General features: G+C 41.2%; 1 protein-coding gene across 10 annotated transcripts in view; it reads right to left on the bottom strand.

Annotated features, from left to right (window-relative positions):
* Positions 1-28: 28 nt before the first annotated feature.
* USP40 (ubiquitin specific peptidase 40) overlaps positions 29-23240 on the bottom strand; it is a 43675-nt gene continuing 20463 nt past the window's right edge. For 5 of the 10 annotated variants that reach the window (XM_075429895.1, XM_075429893.1, XM_075429897.1 and 2 more), the window contains 20 exons: positions 22456-22627; positions 21547-21631; positions 20327-20397; positions 18881-19200; positions 17783-17909; positions 16972-17029; positions 16241-16294; positions 14472-14560; positions 13704-13790; positions 12896-12932; positions 11260-11324; positions 10607-10681; positions 8149-8275; positions 6955-7049; positions 5573-5691; positions 4729-4794; positions 4277-4487; positions 4042-4137; positions 3091-3185; positions 29-2670 (listed from right to left, as the gene is read on the bottom strand). In XM_075429895.1, coding sequence (XP_075286010.1) covers positions 2562-2670; positions 3091-3185; positions 4042-4137; positions 4277-4487; positions 4729-4794; positions 5573-5691; positions 6955-7049; positions 8149-8275; positions 10607-10681; positions 11260-11324; positions 12896-12932; positions 13704-13790; positions 14472-14560; positions 16241-16294; positions 16972-17029; positions 17783-17909; positions 18881-19200; positions 20327-20397; positions 21547-21631; positions 22456-22627 — 2158 coding nt within the window. In that variant the 3' untranslated portion in view covers positions 29-2561. Of the gene's footprint in view, positions 2671-3090; positions 3186-4041; positions 4138-4276; positions 4488-4728; positions 4795-5572; positions 5692-6818; positions 6860-6954; positions 7050-8148; positions 8276-10606; positions 10682-11259; positions 11325-12895; positions 12933-13703; positions 13791-14471; positions 14561-16240; positions 16295-16971; positions 17030-17782; positions 17910-18880; positions 19201-20326; positions 20398-21546; positions 21632-22455; positions 22628-23240 lie in introns of those variants that run through there. The other 5 variants (XR_012764993.1, XR_012764992.1, XM_075429896.1 and 2 more) reach the window with 5 other exon arrangements.

The raw sequence follows: 23240 nt of genomic DNA, 5'->3' as shown, positions 1-23240 counted from the left end.
CAATCAATGTATCAGTGAGACACAGACATATAGAAATGACTTTTTATTTTGTGAAGAACACTTGAAAAATAAAGATGAAAGCTCTTCCAGGCTTTGGAATATAACCATCAAACTGTGGCATCACAAAGACTCCGTTTTAGAAAGGTGTTTCCTCTCCCCCACCCCCATTTTTATGAACTCTCTCATTGTGGAATGACCCACAATAGTTTTAAGAAAAAAATACGCATTTTGAACCAACATTAGAAATAACCCAGGATCGGTTCAGTGCAGGCGTTGCTACATTACACTTTTAACAAAGGCACATACGAAAGCCCCCATGTTAGTACTTGTAAGTCCATACTTGAATTTCTCCATGTTTCGTATTTTCAAGAAGAGACCAGAGTTATTAACAGGTGGGAAGGCTGAGCTCGGTACAGCTGTCCAGCAAGGAACTGGAGGAATTAAAGTGACAGTCAAGTAAGTGCAATGCAACAGAACAATGTGCAAACACAAACCTTTCTTGCTTACCTTAGTAACCAGCATGTGCAATCACTTCTGTAAACCCCGGCTCGCAAGAACACTTGCTGATATGGAAGAAGGCGACAATCAGATGGGGAAAGCAATCGGCTGCCCTCACCTCAGTCGGAAAAATCTATCCATAAAACTAGGATTTCAAGACTCAAGTAAATCCTACCTACAACCAAAACAGCGAGGAAATTAAAATATGCCCTTCTTGAATGAAAAGGCTTAAGAAAGCACAGAACCACCTGCTGAATTTTACAGATACGCAATGAAATAAATACTAAACAAATGCTCCAAGGTGCTTTTTTTTTTGCTGATAGCTAAGAGTGTCAGTTTCTGTCTTGAAGCTGTCTGAAATACCAGAATATTGTTAAACAATAAAAGATAAAGGAGAGATCTTCTCACATTACTTCTCACATCCGCCAAAAGTTTAGTAGTCTGCTGTACTGGCATCTTCCTAATACAAAACTTTCTACACATACATGAAACAGGTTAAATGTTTACAGTATTCCCCAAAAGGGACTTCCATTTTGTCTTCTCATTACCACAAACTTAATTCAGGACCCTTTGGGCTATGTTCAAAAGCTATTTTTGGACAATTGCTCTGCTCATTTCGGAAGAGGTTTCAGGACACGTGTGCAGTTCAGCAAGGCTCTGCAGTGTGTTCAACAGCAGGCTGCACTCGATGCGGCAAGCCATTTGCACCGGTTCCCAGCTGTAAAAGACAAACACGCTAGATGCCACCAGCACGTGACTGCTGCACAGAAGTGTCCACGTGTTATCTTCTACCGTTCCATTTTCACCTGATCATTCAAAACACGTTTAGAATTTGATTATAAACAATTAACCACCCCACTGAGAGTTTGGGTTAACTTGTCAGCACTAGCTGTGCTCAAAGAAAATCCTGAATGTGATGGGAAATTAAGTTACGAAGAGTCCTGTACAGTGGGGGAAACACAGTTTAAGTATTGTAAGCATTAGAAAAGTTTCGATAAAGATGCTAAAACGTCAGCTTCTGGTAAACTCCGATTCCCAGCCTCAGCGCTAAGAAAAATATGTTCTCTCACCAGCCACTCACATGCGTTCTTAATCTTGAGACAGAATCTCACAAGCATTCAGCAAACATTAAGAACCTTTGATACTGAGTTCAGCTGGTAGACAGACACACACGCTCTTCTGTTACAGAGGCTGTGCATCAACTTTCTGACACCTAAAGAAACTTTTTCTCAAATGCAACAAAGAATATTAGAACACCTGAAAAGATAAAAAATGAGGCAAAATCCTCTGAATAAAAGTGCTGGAAATAAATACAAGCCGTTTTCCCCCAAGTACAACAAAATCCAATGAAGACCAAATATCCGATCTGCCAATTTTTTCCATCCGTTTCGTTTGTTAATGAAGCTTATGGACAACAAAAAAGCCCAAGTGACCTTAAAATATAAGGTTACTGCACTGTTGTTCTGTATAACAAAAGGTCTTCAGGTTTTAGACCTCGACAGATTCTGAACTTGCTCTTTTTTTAGGCCAATTTAGTACACTTTGTCTAGAGAATTCCACATTTCCTTCATTCCTGAAATCTGACTCTAGTTACTACAGACTTAGTTTTATATATAAGGAGACAAAAGCCAATTCTGGTGTCGCTAGTAACTTCAGTGGTCAGAGATAGAAAAAAAAAATTCTAAAAAGATATGATTACGACTGCATGAAAAAACCCAGGAAACTCCGTAGTGATGGTGCAAGACATCAGCATCTGACCAAAAAAGCATTTAAGGTGATTAGAAAACAGTCATCAAAAGGTTATACAATATATTAATCCGTTTTCTCAAGGATAAAGTGCATTTACCTAGCCTGAGAATCAGTACCACAATTAATACAGGGATGCTAAAGCACTTCCCCAGAGAGATTAGAAGAAAATCAGTCATGCTGAATCCTACATCCAGTTTGTCTCAGTCAGTCTCCAAGACACTTCGCGAAACACCCTCTTGCTGGTCCAGTTGAGGTACTCCATTCTAATTTAGAACATCGGTAACACGGTCTGGTCAACAAATCACCTCCTGGTGCTATCTGAAAACGCCCACATTGATGGAAAGAGCCACTTCTGGTTTATGGTGCTTAATATTCAGCTTTTCCTCTGAGAAAACATGGTCCTGTAAGCGTTCAGCTTGCCGACTATTAAAAAAGAAAAATCAAGATGCCTAATATTAGTGCTGAGCCTTAGCATCGACAGCAGGACGAGCCTGCGATGGAACCTGATTTCCACTTAGCTGCGAGAATGACACTGTAAGCTCACGCTTAGGACCTGCGCAGGGTCAGTGCAGCCAGGGAGTTCATTTTTTACCTCCAGAGGCAGGGCCAAACGTTGCGATGTGTTGCAAGAGAAAATATGCTGAGGCTCAGTATAGGAACATGGCACTTAAAGCCAGGGGTTCGAATTACCTGAGCACTTCCTTCAGGACTACTGGAACTGTGTGCTCTAAGAGCACCCAGCTAGCACGGTCCCCCAGAATTATCCAAGCATCAAGCTAGTCTGAAAAGCAGCAGAGGACAGTTCGCCTCTTTTAAAGAAAAAGAAACTGAAGTACTCAATACCTTTTCTTTTTTTCTAATGCAAGTTGCTGTTGCTTCTCTTTTCCAACGTCATCTCTCACTGTGCTGAAGTCCTTACTGTCATCAAGGAGGAGATTCTGTTGTGAAAAAGGATTTAGCAGATTAAAATTGCAAGCTCAAACTATTTCCCACATGTTGCTCAGTCTACACAATTAATTCTCAGAGCATTTCCTCTAACTAGCTTTACAGCAATTACCTTCAAGTTAACTACGTGGCAAAGACACAAACAGGCAAAAAAATTTTTTAGACTCCTCTGTTCAGTTTTTGCATTTAACAGTGAATTTGCCTTATTCAGAGATTTCTCTCCATAGTCCAATGCATCAGGACAGGACATCAGACTTTTCATGCGCTGCTTTAAAACCCAGCAAGGATGTTCTTTCAGAGGTCTCCCACATAAGCCTTATTGTCATTTCTGAGCTCAATATGCTACTGTGTAATTCTTTTTTAGATAATGAAATAGATCTCTAATAATTCTTTGGAAAATGTAACGGGTAAAAACCATATTTTAAATTTAAAAAGGGCACTGTTCTTGGATTTTACTCCAAGTTGGAAAAAAGACAGTCAATAAAATGAGGGCAAGAAAATAAGCCCGTTTCTTCAGGATAGTGTTCAAGCATAAGCAGAAACTGACTGCCTGCACTGCCTGAGAGTGGCACAAGAGCCTCTAAGGTTTTACACTCCAGTGCCCGTTCCAAGATATAAGGGGAAAAGTATGAAACTTCCCTCAGGTTGGTGAAGAACAGGAGAAAAAGAAGAAAAAGCACCAGTAACAACAAATTTCCAATCCACTCAATGTATTGTCCAGATTCACATACCAGTACTTTCACAGAGACATAGTGGGATGCAGGAAAAACAGGAAGAAATTAAGATACTGCAAAGGGAACAGTGCCTGCACCTAATCCTTGTGCAACAACTAAAGCCAAGTTAATTTACCTTCACTCCAATGATATCTCCATCTTTCAGGTGATAAGGCGCTGACTGTAAACTCTCCTGTTTTTTCTTCCGTTTCCTCTTTGAAATTTGCTTTGTCTGAATAAAATCAAAGCGGAAGATTCGTAAATGGTACATTTCAGGAATTTGCTTAAATACTTTTGCTCAAGAACCGCAGCACAAACCAACAGATACTTCTCTCAAAACAACAGTTGGATTCTGTCATTCCAGATCTTACCCAGCTCGATATCGGCAGCCACTCAAATCTTTCGGGGAAGTATTTGGCTATTTCAATTTTATCTACAGGTAGACAATAGTGAGAAGCTACTCGTTGCCTCAGTGCCCACGTTGTGCATTCTTTGGAGATATCCCACACCAAATCCATGGAGTCATAGTAGTCCCTCTCGCCTGGTATGCCCATCTGGACTCGAAGCAGCAGTTCCTGGGGGCTGTCATCAGGAAGAGAAAATAGACCGTTCTTGTGAATCGTGCTTTCAGAATACACAATTCCCAGTTTTCGCTTCCTCCTGCCTCCCTTATTTTTGGTTGTGGAAAACAAGAAGGAAGCTCCGAAGTCTTCTCGCATACTGACATATCTAATCCTGACAGACAGGGCTCAAGTTAAAAGCTGCTCAATTAAGTCTCATCTCAAACGCATTCCTGTAAGAAATAAGTATCCTGAAATCTTACCCCAAATGCTCTTCTTTTTGCAAAGGTTCTACGCAGATTTCCACTCTAGCACCCAGCTTATAGTCACTGAAAACAAAACAAAGACTATAAGCAGCATTTCCAGTCATATACTCGAAGTTCTTGAGTAGAAAAATCACTGTTTTAGTCAAGTAGACCTGTGCTTATCTGCAAAACCAAAGCAAGAGGCTACTGGAACAAAAATTAAAAACTCAGAAAAGTACTGTCCTGGGTTCGACCAGGACAGGGTTAATTTTCACCAGGAGCCAGGAGGGAACACAGCGGGGTGGGCTGACCCAGCCTGGCCAAACAGAACAGGGTATTCTATACCATGGGGGAGCTGGCGGCCGGAAGGAGTCACAGCTCGGGAGTGCGCAGCGGCGGTGGGCAGTGAGAGTTGCTCTCTGCGTTCTGCTGTTTGCGTTGTGTATTCTCCTTATCTGAACCGCTGTTGTTACTGTTTTCTTTGTTTGCTGTTCTGTTAACTGCCCTTATCCTGACCCACCAGTTTTTGCCTTTTTGCTTTCTATTCTCCTCCGCAGCCCAGTGGGGGGAGGGGCGGCCACGTGGCCCTTTTGTTGCCAGCCACAGCCAAACTATAACAAGTACAAACATGGCATTTAAAAACACCTAAAATACAGCTTAGCATAATAAGCATTGAATGATCTATTTATGCTCACACCTCCCTCTTCCACAGCTCTCGAGTTAAAAAATGTGTGAAGTAACCAGAAAGGAGCTTTCTGTTGACATTTGACTGAGCTGCTTCATTTCCCCACCAATCCATCCCGCAATCCAGTCAACAGTCAGTCTGTTGCAAAGCTACCTGCATGTTCAATAAGAAACCTACTTGAGTTGCTGCTTGTTGTTTCGTAAAAGCTTGCCTGGGCGCTTACTGTCCACTGTCCATGCTCTGAGAAACGAGGGCAGTGGGACAACCTGCTCCTGGAAGCATGGTAAGGTGATCACCTGAAAAGAGAGACATATCTTCAACAACTTCAGCAGCTAGTCTCCTTGAAAAAAAGATAACCCCTTGACTAATTCTCAATGCAGTACTGAAGCAATCGGAAACAGGGCAAGGTATTTAGATTTGTCCCACACCAGCTGCTGCTTGAGACTTACAGGTAGTGACTAGGATTGACATATTTGCTTTTCAACCTCAAAGCAAGTTTGACTTCACTCCCTCCCAACATTTCTCAACTTAACTTACATTTCAAAAGTACTGAATTTCTTTTTTTAACCAAAATTGTACAACTGGGAGGGAATGAGGCTGACAGAATCATTACTCCAATCTCTAGCCAAGTGCTGAACAAGCTTCTTTAAGCCTTTATCAAGGACACCATAGCCTTTCCATGCTAAGATAGTTCTCCTTGTTCACAAGATGCAAATGGTCAGTTTTTCATAGCACTAGTTTGGCAGAGACTGAGACTGAAGTGGTACCCAAAAGAGTAAGTGTTGGTATGGATCAAAATCAGATGAGACTTCCCCAGGCAGTGTAAGTAGAACAAGCAACTGGCTAAACAATAAAGAGCCTTATGACAGTATTAGGTTATGTCTTCCTGTGGTTTTGCTTTGTGGGGGGGTTTTGTTGGGTTTTGGGGTGGTTTTTTTTTTTTTTTGCTTTGATTTGGGTGGGTTTTTTTGTTTTGTTTGAGGGTTTTTTAGTGGATTAAAAGAACACTTTTATGGTTAAAAAAAGCATGAAAAGGCACCTTAGTTTCTGGCCAAAGAAACTAAGTTATACCTTCCTGAACGACAAACATGACCTTCTGTGCATCAAAAGCAATTCTCTATTCATTAGATTCAACATACAAAAAAAAGAAAAAAACAACAAACCAAAAAAAAACCAACGCGGAAAACTAATATAGGAACAATGCAGAAATGGAAAGTGGCTTTTTAGGAAGTGCTTGTATGTGTGTGCTTCTCATGAATAATTTGTACATTGTGAAATAAAGATCAGGCTGCAAGCCAAAGTTCCAGATGAAGTGCAACAAGGCTTTTGCAGGTCAGGACACATGACAGGTAGAATGGCAACTGCAGGGGACATACTAAGGAAGTCTCTGAGCTACATGCTCCAACTGCCTCTTGGTACTTACCACCGAACATGGCATATAAGCAAATGCCATATCAGAACATACTGGAGACAAGGGAAAAGGAAATAGAAAATAATGATTAATAGAGCTCAGTGAATCACAGTGTTGCTGTACATTTCCAATACAGGAGAAATCTAACCTGCATCTTCAGATCTTCCAAAGAAGCTTCTCCTGCTATTTCTATACTGCCAGCATAACAAAGATCCATGTCTGTGTGGATGTATTCTGGTGAATCTTTAGATGGGGGGAAGAGGAGGAAGGAAGAAAGAAACAACACAAGAGTCAACATGACTTTGTTTATCGTCCTAAGAGATGACCATCACTTCAAAGTAAGGTTTCACTTAGAAAAGTGACCTGACCTCACTGTTTTTTTAGAGGGCAGTTCAAGAAACGTAATACACAGTTGATAAAATACAGTCTGTTAGCTGCCAAACAGGAAGAGCTTCAGCTGATCCTATACTGCAAATTTCAAAATGTAGACCAGTTACTCAAATTGGTAAATAGTATGAATTATTGGTTATGACTCTGAAATGTAGAGCATGTTGCAAGGAAAGTCAAATCTGCTCTTACCTATGCTACTGAAATCATCAGTCGAGAAAGTAAAACTCAGAAAAAGTTGGAGAAAAAGGAGAAAATGAAAATAAACCTTCTAAAAGGGAGAGGGGTCCTGCTCTGCAACAAACGCAGTAGCAAAGGAGGAATGTTCTTTTTCCTGTAGAAAGGAAAATCGGTTTGTTTCCCATTTTCCAATTCACAGTTGTCCCCACTTCATTTTCTTTTTTCTTCTCAACCCTCACTTGATTTTCCTATCCTAGCTGGTTTCTGATTTGGATTTGACCTTTAGAAGAACAAACACCGGTTAAAATACTGTATGTAATGTCTTTTATTCAGTGTCAGATTTACTCATTACTCCTTTTACAGCTTGTCAAAAAGCAACAAAGCCTGAAGTGAATTAAATGTGGTACTAGGGGTCTGGCATTTGAAGCCAAACACCTGTATGCTCACTGAGAACGTGCTTTACAGTACTGCCAAAGCCATTTTACTTATTGACAAGTAAAGAGCCCCTGCTTCAAAATTTAGTGGGGGTCTTACCCTTCACCAAATATAGCTAAGGAACGTCAAACAGTACCATCCAGTATTCGTGGCCTGGTAAAAAAGTGCATCTGTCTCCTAAGTGGATCCTTTCACCAAAAACTTGCTGAAACTCGTACAGTCACTCGTAGGTTTCAGAAGCATTTTAAGGCTTTGGATCAAAATCATAGTTTTCACTCAAAGCCCTCGGTGCAATCACCATCAGGCCATACGACTCCTTTCAAAAATGGATCAAGCTCACCTCCTGCAGAAGACACCTGCAAAGCATCCATCTTGCAGGTCATCCCATTCACTTGTTCTTGTGTATTTTCTGCATGTTTCTTAGGACTTGAAGATTTGAACCACCAAATGGGTATTTTCAGGAAACCCTGAAAAGCGAACAGAAAGTACCAGGTAGCTCACGTGTTCCAATGCAGACAATGAAAAAATTTACCTTTATCTCAGGAAGAAGGAAAAGTCTGGTTCAACTCTGAGCTTTTGCAAAAGCACTGACATTCAGCTAAGATCACACATCATCAACTCTCACTTCCTACTTTTACAGACACTAGAGCTTTATGTAACCCATACAGTGGATAAAGATCAGATGCTTTAAGAGCAGTATTTATGAAGAACTCCAGAACTTGCTGGATAAACTGGGAGTCTCGTAATGCTAAGTCTCTGCAGAAAAGCTTTGGCATGAGAATCACGAAAGCACAATCTATGTGAAAACACAAGTTCATAGCGAAAGGGTTGATAGCAATGGGTACTGGCATATCACAGCTGTCAAACTAGATGAGGACTGGAGCTAGTCCTATCGCTGCCTACAGGAATAACCAGCATCGGTGGTCTCCCTTAACTCCTCTACAACCATCCCTAGAAGATATCTCTCGACAAAGCAGAATAGTTCAAGTTTGTCCTAGGACCAGACTTCTGTTACTTTTGAAGATATTCACTTGCAAAGAACCCCTCCAACTGGCTTCTCGTGTTGTGCTGGCACCTCAGCCCCAAGGATGCCAGGCCCTCTCCTCCCCTCTCCCTCACGGCTCAGTGCAGAAGATGTGGCACCCCTCCATGCTCCAGGGGCAGGACTGGGGGACAGGGAAGAAGGGCCCACACGACACTCAGCCATTGGCTATTCTTAAAGGGAGTGCTAGGAGACCTTGTGCAGTGTGGGTGTGCCTGCAGGATGTCCAGATGCTTTGCCCCCTCTCAGCCCCTGTTGGGCATGGAGGGGCTGCACCATGTGCAGGGAGCTGGGTGGGTGGGGAGTCACCGAGGACACCCAACTCTCCTGCAACACTGGTGCCACCACCTCATCCAGGGCACCCCAGGCATGGGATGAGGAGGGGGCTGGAGCCCACTTTAGGGCATCTTTCAGGCCACAGGCCCCCTCAACTCCAAAACCAGCCATATTGTGCCACAGGCATCACCATGACAGCGGCCTCCTGATGTCACAAGCCACCTCACCGCGTTCTGTTCCGGGCTCTACAGATACTGGGAACCCGGCAGCTGGCCCACAATTCGCTGAGCTTCGAGGCGCTCTCATGCCGAGAATGCTTGGTACCAAGAGGTCGCACAGCGACAACGATGGCTGCCCACCTTTAAATGGGACAAAAGAGACATGGCTGCAGCAACCATGGAGGAAGAAGAGGAGGCAGTGTCAGAGGGGAGGCACCATCAGCCCCATGGTACCCATGGCCATCGCTCATGCGACTGATGGTGTGGAGCCCATGGAGGTGAATCCACCCAGTGACCCAGAGCAGCCGATGGAAGTGAATAGACCCAATGACCCAGAGCAGCCGATGGAAGTGGATCAATGTCCCGGGTGGCTCCCCCAGCACAGCTACACCGTGCCAGGGCTCCCCTCCACAGCACCAGGCAGGAGAGCCCGGCCAGCGCACAACCACCGGGCCAGCCTCCGTGCCTGGCCATCCCGCAGGCTCACCCCTTCCACCAGCACGAGACCCCCTCTCCTGCTCCCAAAGGGGCCGGGGCACGCAGCGCACGAGGGCCGGCCGAGGAGCTGCCTCTGGTCGCGAGGGCGGCGAGACACAGAAGCAGGCTGCCTGGAGAAGCTATGGATGCCCCATCCCTGCAAGTGTCCAAGGCCAGGCTGGACAGGGCTTTGAGCACCATGAACTAGTGAAACATCCATCGGAGCCAGGTGATATTCTAAGGTCCCTTCCAACCCAACCCGTCCTGGATACTGCTGGAGGTTTGCTAGCAAAGAATCCTTCCATTTGTATAACCACCGCTGACAAGAGCGCCGCCCAGCAGGGCCCTCCATTTTCTAACGCCATCCTCAGTGCAAACCTGAAGGCAAACACTGAAGCTCCTCTACTTTTGTCATTTTGTGAGGAAGCAGTAGCATACAAGTTGTGCCTTCATGAGAACCTTGCACGCCAGAAATACTGATTTCCTCCAGATCTGCCAACCATACCACACTCCTAGGTAAGTTGCTGAAGAAGCTGCAATGCGCAAAAGCCTTTTATACTGAGGTTGAAAGAAGAATAAATACAGACAGATTCAGAATATTACAGGTGTGGACTGAAATAAAAAAAGCTGCAAAACTTCAAAAAGCATTCTTCATTATTGCTGACCAGGATTTTTCTGACTGAAATATTTTTAAAATAAGCAAGAGAAAAAAAAAAAAACTACTGGCATATTGAAGTCTCCAGACACTGTCAACTGACTGAAGAACACAATCTCTCTCGTTTTACCTTTGGTGGAAGCTTTCCTTCAGTCACAACCAAAGTATCTCCTCCGCAAACATTAAGTTCCTTCAGAGTGGCATTCTGTGGGAATAGAGAGCACAGTATACTTGTAAGCCCACATGCTCTTATCCTTTGTTTCCAAAGTATATGTTGGTGGCTTTTTAAGCCCTGCATGCCAAGGGTCCAAGGTGTTTTGCTTTTCCACCAGAGACCACAGAAATATCCATTTCCCATCCACCACTTGGAGACAGCTTTGCAGCAGCACAGAAACATTGCACCCGCAAGAGTCTGCTCTGCAGGAGCCCTTCCAGAGCACCCTGTAGAGCTGTGGATTTCCTTCACACCCCTGCATTCCACCAACTGACACCTCCTGCTTCTGTCTAGATGTATCTTTGATGCATGGTAAGCCTAGACTTTAGCAGAAACTATGCGGATATGGTTTAATCATAAAAGGCAGGTGCACAAGATTTATATTATAACCATAAGGATCCCAACGCTGTCTTCATAAGGTCCTGTGGAAATAAAACAGGGTGTGTACTAAGGTAGCACACAAAAACACCACGCGTTTGCTTTACTGCTGTTCTCTTCAGGGGGTCTCTACAGAAAAATGGAGTAAATAAACTACCACATGATTCAAGCCAAAACCAGGATCCTCTTACTTCCTGACTTAATGCCTCCCCTGCTTCATAGCACCAGTCAATCCTTCTCAAATGCCAGTTGTCACCTACCAAAAAACACAAACACACATATGCAAAACTAATTAGCCAACAATGTTGTTTTGAAAAAAAAATTTACAAAACCCTTAAGAAGGGGTTCTTCTGTTTGTTTTTTGTTTTTCAAACACAACTCTGACAGACTGAATGAAGTACCACCTTAATTTCCTTCCCCAGACCCCAGAAACACTTTGCTGTTCAGAAATGGTCTTCTCTTATTTCCATAAATGTCTCTTCCTCTCCTACCTAGCTAATTTCCCTGGTTTAAGAGGAAAGTGAAGGAATTTCCATGCCAATTCAGCATTTGAATCAGTGATAGGCTTGTTAAAATGAGAACTACATTATAAGGAAAAATCCAACTTCCCCTTCCCAACTGTCTACGAGGAGACTTCACGCTGGAGAAAAAAAAAGATGGTGTATCCCAGAAACTACAATACTTTTAGATTTAGCACCAGGTACAGAATGAACAAATACAGTTAAATCTTTTAATTTTATCAAAATAACTGCTGAAAGTGCATTTTATTCTCTCCAAGGTACAAAATTTGACTTTCATAATTAAAAAAAAAAAACAAGCCCAGAAAGCATCTCAGCAATAAATCTGGAAGGGGGCTGGGGAATACCTTGCAGTCTTTTTAAAGAAAAAGAACACCAAAATCCACTGAAGTCTGACATTGAATAAGAGCAGTCAGATCACAAATCTCTACAAAAGGCCAAATTCAATTGTTCAAAAGTGGTAATATAAAATAAAGCAATTAATACAGAACCATTGTTTCTTGGCAGTAAACCTATACTATAGGGAAATGAAAAGGGTTAAGTTTATATTTCCAAGACATTAAATACCTCAGCTCACACGTACATGTACACAAGGGCACAATATCCAATTTTAATTTGGGCTAATTAATGTATATTCTGACAATAATGTCTTTCAGGCAAACTTGTATGATTTTTTAGGAGCATGGCTGAATTTGCAGCCATCACTCCACTGTAACACAAACTCAGTATTCAATGAGTGTTCAGAACAAAAGCTGGAAAACAATGCCACTCCAAGCCTCCTCTTCTTCCTCCCCATCAGCATCAATGGAAAGACATGTTCAGCCAGGAAATTCACGTGTGATGCTAGTGCTGTCTATCTCTCTTCCTCAATTCTCACGTAAAAGGTTAGTAACGGGAACTGCCACCACTCAGATGCCCAAATAATGACAAAATTGTGATCTCATTTTGAATAGTTTGTTTTTGCAAAGCAAACAAAAAATATTTTTTACAGTTCCTCTCAGGCAGTGATAGCAAATACTACAATAGCAAATCTTGTCAAAACAGCCAAACATCTCCACCTGCACCAAAGCAAATAGTCTAGGAACCGGGGATTTTCCCATATATAGAAAGCTTGAAACTGATTTTCAAGAGCAACTGCACAGCCAGCTTCGGTCAGAGCAAGACTGCAAGTTTATCATTCTTTCCACTCCTTACACTACAACGACACGTAGATCATTGTAACAAACTTACGACTTGCAGTTTTAGGGTAGCAAGAGCTGTGGAAATCCCTTTTAGAAAAATCATTAAATAACAATGCAACACAACTCACCTGATAATCCAGATTTTTCCAGCATTAAATTTAGACACTGAAAACAGAAACACACAGTGAGACTTGGCTCAATGCATAGGTTGGGAAATACAAAGTTTTCAGCAAATCTACACTAGAACTTTCTAACATAAAAACTGAGTGATCAATTCCCAGTCAATTCCTAAAACCAATATAATTACATAGACATGGTGTATTTGAGGTATATATCAAACATTTCAAGTCCGAGTTTCTTTTCAGGCAATAAAATCACTGTGTCAGGTGAGTCAGCTTTTGCCAGCTTAAAAATCAAGAATGTGTCCTGTCAGTTTGTTGCTTTACTTGAACAAACGCACCTTTTAGAAATCAAACTGCAAATTCAACACTTTCCAGCCACTGCTCGCAGATGTGGGCACTTTGTGCCACAAGTCTGGACTGGCAGTACCACAACTGCTTCCTTCGCTCTGTGCCCAGTTCTTCCTGACTCCTCTCACTCCAACTCTGTGCATTCAGAGTTTGATGAACTACACTGAACTGCGGCAGGCTCTGCCATGATCGCACATCATGCTGAGGACTGCTGCGTATAACAGAAGTGGCGAGCCAGGCACAAGGCAGTCAGACTATGTTCACTCTTGGCAAAAAGCAAGGATGTCTCTTCAGGTGAAAGATCAAGGCATTCTTCCCTGATGACCTTTTGCAGTTGAAACACAGTTCCCTTTGCCTCGGTGTCTTTTGGTGGCCTGAAGTGACACACGGGTATAAGGCAAAATTCACCACGAGCACCAGACCTGAGCCAGGCATGACAAAAGCTTTTAAAAGCAGCTACACTCACCTCTCTGACAGAGGCAGTCTCTTCCACAACTATCTCCATCTCAGGGCTTGCGTTTTGGTCGGTCCCAACAATAAAATATAGGAAGAGCTAAAAAAGCAAGCATACGCTATCAGAATACATATTTTACAGTATTTCCATACTTATATAACACCCCCTAACGCACACATATACCAGCTATTGGAAGCCTGCCATCAGTCAAACACCACTGATACTATTTAGGGTTAAAGCAAACAATCTAAGCAGGACAAACAGATGAGCACATGCAATTGAGTTACGGCCATCAGTAGATGTTCATTAACCATTCATTTACTTAGCCTGCTGCAAATGAGATAAAACCTGCTAGCACTCTGATCTTTAAAAACATACAACTATTATTTCTCCTGCATATTTACAACTTGTAGATATCAAGATCAGTATCTCCCTTTTCTTACTTTATGTTCCTTACAAAAGTATATGCACATCAGAGCATAGAAGATGGACAACCACAAACAGATGAGCGATAAATCAATTACCATTAGTCAAATGAGCTATATTAACTGGTCATGCATATGGTCTTGTCCTGCAGCAACTGCGATAAATGGTGTGAGCCTTCATGCTGATATGTATGACTCTCAGTGTCACTGAGTGTTTTTTTCCATGCCATTTACAACCATTAGAAGAGTAAAAAGAGGACCACATAAAATACTGGGAAATTTAAATAAAGCATAAAAGCAGCACGAGACTCTCTTCAGTCACAGCACTACTATACCTGTCACAGCACTACTATACCTGAGTGGAAGTTGGAGCTTTCCCATGACACAGCCCTAGCAAGCTTCCCATTTTCAGTTCTGCTTCCTTGACAGTATAATCTTCAGGCACTTCAGGGAGGACAAAACCAAAGAGAACATCATAAGCTGCTGCTTCCTGAAAATAACCATTCTATTATGCTGCTCTTTAGAGCAAGACAAAAATATTCAGTGACATTTAGAGAACTTCATTTCCACAGTGTTGACATCAGATCTGTAAGCGTCCTCTGATGAGAGCAAAGCAACATTTGTGTAAAGGTTCCTCCCCACCACTCCATGTATATGGGATGACAGAAGAATTTAGGTTGGAAGGGGTCTTTGTAGGCTGTCCAGTTCAAATCTCTGCTCAAAGCAGAAGCAGCTCTGAAGCCACATCAGTTCATTCTGGGCTTTTTCCAGTCAAGCTCTGAGCACCTCCAGGGATGGATCACTCCCTGCTTCCCAGGGCTCTGTGTCTATTGCTCGACCACCTCCAACATGAATTCCCTTTCAACTCCCACCATACCCAGCTGGAATTTCCCTTGCTGAAACTTGTGCCTGCTGCCTCTGATCCTTTCAATGTGCACCTCTGAGCAGAATCTGGCTCTGCCTTCTCTACAGGTCCACGTTAAAGAGTTAAAGATGGCAATTACCCCACTCCACCTCCACCAAGCCTCCTCCTCTTCAGGCTGGAAAAGCCCAGTTTCCTTTCTCTTTCGTATATTCCAGCTCCCAGACCATCCTGGGTGCTCTACTCTGGACTGACTCTAGTTTGTAAGGGCTTCTTTCTCATGCTGGGGAGTCCCCAAAATGGGCACAATACTCCAGATGTTGTCTGACATGCACTGAATGGAGGGGAATTGACCTCTCCTTGGCTTCCTGGCCATGTTTTACTAATGCAATATATTAGCAAAATAGCGAAGTCGCAGAAAATGTTTCCCAGCAAGCACAAAGCTGATCCATTCAGTTTCTCACCACTGTCACAACAACGGCAAGAGGAAAGGTGGGGGTCCTTTACTGCTGAACGCTGGCCATCAGAAACACAGTTACATAGTGACAGGTGGCATCACATGCTCATCCCAAGGAAAGACCAAGCTATGGCACGAACATGTTCCTCCACACTTGTGGAAAGAGGAATCCACACGCTAGCCAGTGTGTGGCATACACCAGACACAAGCTGCCCCCTCATAATAAACAGGAACCAAACAGTGCTTCCTCCATCACCACAGGACTCCAGTTTGTTACTCTAGCTGTTATGAAATTCAACCTTGTACATTAACACTCTAACAAATCCATTTAGTGCATTTTGTTTCTGGAAATGTAAGTTAGAAAGACCTGGAACAATGACTGTTTCCTGCAATATCTAGAAAGTTGCTCTGTAATGCACTAAATAAATTCAAAACGGGTCATTTAATGACTTTTCCATTTATAAAATAAGTATGGGAAACAGAACTTTCTGTTAATTCCCACAGTCTTGAAGCACATAACCCGTGGTCAATAAATAATGGTAGGTATGCTAATTAGTTTTACTCCTTAGGAATGCAAGTAATCAAACCAAGCTGAACATTTAAGTTTAACCTCTAGCTTTGTATTGGTACTGTTAATAAGCAGTAAAACTAGAAAAAAAAAACCAAACAACCAACAAACAACTGCTTCAGTTAAGCCTGGAAATTAGTGAAGTTATGCATGTGTACTTCCAGGAAAGGACAAAGGGAAGCTTAAAATCTCCCAACTGAATTTCTTACAGAATTACGATTAAATGAATAGATTTACCTGGAGAAAGAAGTTTCCCATTTCCGCTCACAGGTCTAAGACAGCTGTCATGTGCTGTAATAAAAAGGGCAGGAAAGAGAGATAGCTGTATTAAGTAATCAAAATTCGAAGAAATTTGGCTCAGAAGTTCAGAAGGATAACATATCTGATGTTAATGAAAACAACAGGTTTCTCTCAGAGGTCTCCCTCTGGAGGTATTACACCAAAAGTACAACTGGAGAGAGATTTCTAGAAACTTCGTGAACAGTCTTAGTGTTTATCCTTTCAGTGAAGGATTACTTTCTCTTTGAAGCCAGCTGTTAGCCACAATCAGTAAAATACTCTAAAACTGACCAAGTGCTTCAAAAGGGAACCACAAAACCTTTCAAGAAAGAAGACTGGAGTATCTTAAAGAAAGGACTAAGGTAAAAAAAAAAAAAATTCTTCAATTTTTAGTGTAATACTTTAGTAAGAGGACATGATTATTCCTACTCAAACAGCTTCTGAAAAATAAGACCTTCATAAAATGTATTTTAATCAAGACTTACACTAATTTATTTTTTTAAGCTAGGAAAAATAATAAAATTCATCTAGTTTTGAATAAAATTAAGTCCTTTGCACCCTCTTTCTTCCCCCCAAAAAACTTAACAGCAATGGATTTGCCGTTTTGAATAGACTGATGCAAATAGCGGGAAGCCAGCCAGTAAATAACAACATTATCAGATCTAAAAGTAAAGCAGCAGAACACTTACCTAGTTCCTCCTCTAGCTGAAGCTCCCGTATTGCTTTCATTTTGATATCTGACATCACCTAAAAGAAAACAATATTAACACCTCTAGTACAGAATGCCAGTAACACACCTGCTGTTCAAATGCCAGTCCACAAAAGGCAGCCTTCACTTGAAAGGGACACTAGTTATGTTCTTCTTCCTGTTAACACTATACACAGCTAAGAAAACTTTTCCTTAACATTATTATACCAAATATATATAAAAAATAAATGTACTGGTATAACAACACGTTTGTGGAAACTTTCCTTAAAGACAGTATTCCAAAGAAAAGAAAGCGGTATTTAATTTTTGGATTTATCAAAAGACTAATATTCCACAAATAGTAATTTTGTGAGCAAAACTAAGTAGTGCTTCATATTTTCTGTAACAGGAAACAATTTAAAAGGCAGAAAAGGTACCAGAGAAGCCTTAGCCTTGGGGAAAACCAGCATTTTTTCCTATTCTAAGTTGAAAGCAAGAGATAGTACTTCCCTTCTCTTATAGCTTTTGTTTGCTGACATAGCCACACCAAACATACATATACAGGACGGTCCAAAAAGGAAATTGTTTCACACTACAACACACTAATGTAGACTGCACTGGTTTAAGTCACCAGCCTTACAGTCTTACTATACAGCAGTAAAAGTATTCTAGTAACAGTAACTCTGAATTGCACCCTATTTTCTTCACAGAAAAACTTCAGCCCTGAGGCTAAACCCACTCCTCATTACTTGGCCCAAGCGCACTGGCCAAGCTTTTCAGAGAAACTGCCTGTGTTATATCAGACTTCTTACTGTTTCAATAGTGGCAGTAATTTTAACACGTTTCTCTTCACCATCTGTTCCACAGAAGTTCTTAACTTGGAGCCAGCTGATGTCATACGTAAAAGCAGTCAAATTGCCACTTGACACATTCACGAAGCTGTAAAAATGAACAGTGCAAAGACGGTCACAGACAGGAAAACTACACATTGTCCAAGCTAGATCGCTAAATACCAAAGCACTCAAATACACAGATAATGCCTACTTAGGTCATTAAAAGTGATGGCACATCACAGAGTAAGAGTCAGAGGCCTTGGGCAGCATCCAGGCACCTCTGGTTGGGATAAAAAAAAAACCATGCTAGTAAAAACCATGCTTTAGTAACTAGCTTTAGTAACTAGCTTTCAATGGGACTTCAGGTTCTGAAGGCACTTCAGAGTATAAGTAACTTCATGAGGCTGGATTTAAAGCTTCTGAAAAAATACTGTAAAAGCATACCCAGTCGTAACTAAAATTTGAGATTTTATCTGTCTCTGCTACTGTATATAAACACAGAAACAGTTATTGGTGAAGAATCCTCTCACTGCTTGATTTAGTCTCAATTTTTCAGTGCTGCTTCAACTAAGAAGTCAGAATTTACGTAAGCAGCACGTATACGCATCTCTGAAAACAGGAACCTAACCTCAGGGCTATACACTGGGAAGTGAAATGAGACCAGAAATTTGCCCTGGCACCTTCAGATTCAACTGGGAGATTCAGCAGAGCTGTATACTATTCTGATACCGGTCTGTTCTCTCATCTCACCAAGTCCCTCAGAGAACCACACACGTCAAACCTCAGAAATTCAGGTGATGCCAAGAATGTGCCAGCACACTGGGCACAAGTTGTTCTCGCTAGGTTTTTCCTTTTACAAGTTAAAGCACGTGACTGCATCTGCACTTCAAGAGCAAAGAAATATCTAATAGCAGGTAAGTATTAGATTACATTATCTTGAATTTGAAAGCTCAAAATAACAATTAGTTTAAAAGAATATATATATATAGAGAGAGAGAGCGCTAGCATAATTTTAACTAAACAGATTTTGCTGAAATTGCTTTTTTGTTTAATTACACTCGTTATCATAATGGTTACCTCTGGTCATGGCTGTCTAAGATTAGCACTGAGCATCCATCTGTCAGACCAACACTTCTGACTGTCTTCTTCATATCTTCTTCAAGAAAAACTTCCCAGTTCTTGGCTTCTTTATCTGGTCCTGAGCCGTTCTTCAGAATGATTCCTCCTAGTGGTGCTAAGACTCTACACAGATCACTCAGTTTTGTGCTGCATGAAAAGACGTGCTGCGATTCTGTGAAATGCTGGCCCTTCCCTCCTTCATTATACTCCGCTAAACGAAGAACGTTTATGACCACAGGTTCATGATCAGGGCCTGTCATCACCTTTGTACCACCAACCTGAAGTAAGGAATGCAAGATATATGCAGTCGTGATCAATAAAATACAGAAAAGACTGGACAGCAATAAATGACAACAATAAAATTATTGAGATTAAAAGATGGACCCCATCTCCTCATTAGAAATAAACCACCTTTGACCTACTGAACAAGTAGCTAGAATAACTCAAAGGTGCTGGGAAGTGAAAGCATAGTGCTAAGGTCCGTTCAACTCTGCACGTGTAGTAAGTATATCAATAACGGTAGCTGGAAACCAGTGGACACTTGATCTCTATCAGATTAAGAATAGAGGAATTCAGACCCTCAGGATATTAAAGAACTACCCAAAAGTGTGACTGAGGCAGATCAAAGAGAGTTAGATTTTAAAATCTGGCCTTTCTGATATTCAACCTAGGCCAAGAATATAATTCTTTGGTGAAGGCAATCTGACTACACAGGAAGCTGGAGTAGTGAAGACCATACCAGAAGTACAACCAAGACAAGAATGACTCTATTACTAGATATTTTCTTTGGGTTTTGGGTTTTTTTTTGATCAATCAGAAATAAAATGCATACTTTAAAAAAAAACACTTTTAAAAGTATTATTTTATTCCATATAGAGACGGAATTAAATGCTGTGTTACATAACCACTGAGGCAAGCAGTTGAAAGTTAAGCAGAAGCCTTAACATTAGAAGGAAGATGCAATACTAGGAAAGGAGCACAGTGTTTCAGGGAGACAAAAAAGTAGTCATTCATAGATCTAATTTTATACGTGGAATGATCCACTACAGGGCATAAGTTTTTGTTACCTCATTACTACCAACCAAGAGGCACCAGATTTTTTCAGAATACACTCCAAAGTAACCAACATTGGATATCTAGAGACACTTCTCAATCTGACCATATCGCACTCTGCATAGTATAATTCTATTTATAATTTTACCAAGCAGCACACTGTACATCACTCAAGGTGTCCTGACAAGCTGCAAAAACCTAGTATCCTAGATGAGGCTGAAGTGATGTCCCCAAAACTAACACTGTGATGTCAGCAACACATCTGCAGAACAGACTGACTTTTCCAAAAATGTGTCTGGAGATTGCATCTTATCAGAACTGACAAGGAGAGAGAGTATTTGGTGCTTTTACCTCTTTCCCATTCCACACGAAGACGTCTGCTCCATCAGCCAGCCCAATGCCATCCAGTGTCAGCTCATCTTCTAAAAGGGAGCAAATTATCAAGTTCTTGCCCCTCTCACAAAAAAGACAAGCAGCATCAGCTGGCACATTCTACGCTGTCTCAAGTGTATCACCTCAAAAGCTGCTGCGTGATCAGCATTTATGGTGCACGAGTTAGGGATCATTCATGTAGCAAGAGCAACACAAGTGGGTACACACCTGTACAGCGCTCTCACCAAGAAAAGAGGGCTGCAGCATGAAGGTTTCAATTCAATTTCCCTTGCAAACCGAGGCTCAAGTTCGCACTTGGCAAAGCTGCCTGGTCAGGATTATCTACATGAGCTTTAACAGCGAATCGATAGATTTAAAACAAAAAGGCTGGATTTAAATGAGTTATGGGCTGTACATTCCAAGCCCATTCTTTGAAATACTAATGCCCATGCTGCAGTTTCTTTTATCTTCCTACCGTAAGTCAGATTCAGATTTTTTAAGTCATTGTCATTTAAAGAACTGTACTAGCATCTGGAAGAATATTTATAGCAGTTATGAACGTCTCTGTATTTTGATGCCAACATCATGGAAAGTTAGGTTATTTTATGGTAGAACATGTTCTGAAACAGACCAGAAAGACTATAAAACTAAAAAATAGCTGAATAGGCTTTTGAAGACTAACACCTAGAATTGCCTAACAATGCAAAGCTGGAGACAGAACTCATGGTTTTAAAATACTAATATACTCTTAATAAATTAATGTACTTTTTACACAGGCATTTTCCTTTACAAAATTCCTACTTCAGCTGAGGTCTAACCTACATTTTTCTTTGATGTCACCCTGTCTCCTCTCGTCTAACCTCTCCTCCACCTACTAGGCAAATATCATGAAAGCAAACATTCATAAGCAAACCAAGGTCAAAACACAGACTGATATATTTTTGTCATCAAATGTATTTAACTTGTGTAAGATCTGCAGTCTTCCTACGCTTCACAACAAAGATTACACAGAAAAGTCTCAAAACCTTTATTTGACTAATTAGAGTGTCCTAAATAACCGCAGTGGACTGGCACGTAAGTTTCGGTTTGAAGGTGTTCAGTAATACACCTCTCCAAGATGTTTTACACATGAAATCCTTGACGTCTGCAGTAAATACAACATATAAGTAACATTGAAGCCTTGTATGTAGTAGTCTTACCATCAAGTATACGGTAAAGATGCAGTCCTGCTGGTAAAGACTTAGCAATACTGAGAATCATGTCTCCTTCCCAAGATTCCAACATCTAATTGGGAAGAATAAATATATATATAAAAAACAACAAGTAGTAAGTCACATAAGTCAAAATTACAACTTTGCTGAAAGCTGTTACAGCCTGGTTACCAAGCTCACTTTGACACATAACAAGTCACAGCTATTTACCTCAAGAAGACTAGTAACACAGAAGACAGTCAAGCATTTAGGACTTGGTCTTTCAGACTGGTCACCAGATAGACAAAAATAGTTTCAAGTGGATGCTAACCAAAGGTTGTGAGGTACGAGAACAGCAAACAGTGTTTCCTGACACCAAGCTAGCTTTGAAATAGATGTCTATAAAAAAAAGCATTTTACAAATTGTCATATTTATTTAATATAGTAGAGAATAAATGCAAAGACACCACATTCCGTAGTTAAGCTAAATAATTTCTTTTAACTGATTTTCTTTTTTCTTAAACTACTCTGATTACTTCCCTTTAAGGTCAGACAGCTCCTTGAAAATACAAAGACTAATCTGTCACAACGTGAAATGCTACAAATAAGCCTGGAGTTTTGCAAAGCGTCAATCCATGCCCACGTACATGCTGCCCAAATATAAATAATTAGCTTATGAGAGCATTAAAGTCTGCACAATTAGTGTTTCATCAATTACATGTCGTCTTCAATATTTCAAAAACAGATCTCAAACCAATGTTTCCTTCTGTGTAAACCCATATAGTTGCTAGTCTCCTAAAATAACAGTTACTGTTGAAAAATTCTCACCGAGATAAAAATCGCAGCATAAATACATACATAAGTGTTGTTGTAGCCCAAGTGAAAAAAATGTTTCCATTCTTTTAATGCAGCAAATACCTGGAATACTGATTGTCGAAGGTCTCCTAGCGTTTTTCTTCTATCAATAGTCAAATCCACAACGCTCTCTTTCGAAGTAAGTGAAGGATGCAAAGCCCCATTGTGAAATTTATAACATGAGCTCAGATGGAGATGTAAATCAATGCCATTGTTTGCTGAGTCACATTCGGCTCTGAAAGAATAAACACAATAATGAACTGGTGAATTTAACACCAACAAATAGCTAGCTTATTTCAGAGATGCTTCTGTGTAGTTGTCCTGGAACTGATACCCTCACGACTAAATTCACTGTCACATTTCCTGCTCTGTGAAGGCGTATGCAAAGAGGTCCTCACAGATGACAGTGCTTTACACAGTGTACAACACAGAGCTAGCGTAGACATCCTCCACATAAGCACTATAAGAGTACACGCTGTGTGTTTCTACACCTTGCTTCTACCTTTTTAAACAGAATGCCAAACTTCATGGTCAGACAAGCAGAGACTAGTTTTTTTTCAGGCTGCGTTCCAGACCAGTGCTCTGCTGAAATGCAGAGACAGAAAAACTGCATGGAAACTGATTCAGGACAGACACAGCCATGCCCTCCTCACTTATACCTGTATCCAGTTCTATTAGCTACACGTAGCAGCAAATACACCATTTACAAAAGAAGGGAGTGAAATTTCCACAGCAGAGAGAGATCACACAAGACTTGTGTCTCGTGTGTGTGTCTCTATTTTGATGGTTTAACTGTGATTCAGGCGTATCATCAGTTCTGTGTGTTGCTCAACAGAAGGAAAGGTTTC

This window comes from Opisthocomus hoazin, chromosome 9, assembly GCF_030867145.1.
Source record: "Opisthocomus hoazin isolate bOpiHoa1 chromosome 9, bOpiHoa1.hap1, whole genome shotgun sequence".
NCBI lineage: Eukaryota > Metazoa > Chordata > Aves > Opisthocomiformes > Opisthocomidae > Opisthocomus > Opisthocomus hoazin.
The sequence above is the reverse complement of the archived record's forward strand: the minus strand, read 5'-3'. Positions and strand labels throughout refer to the sequence as shown.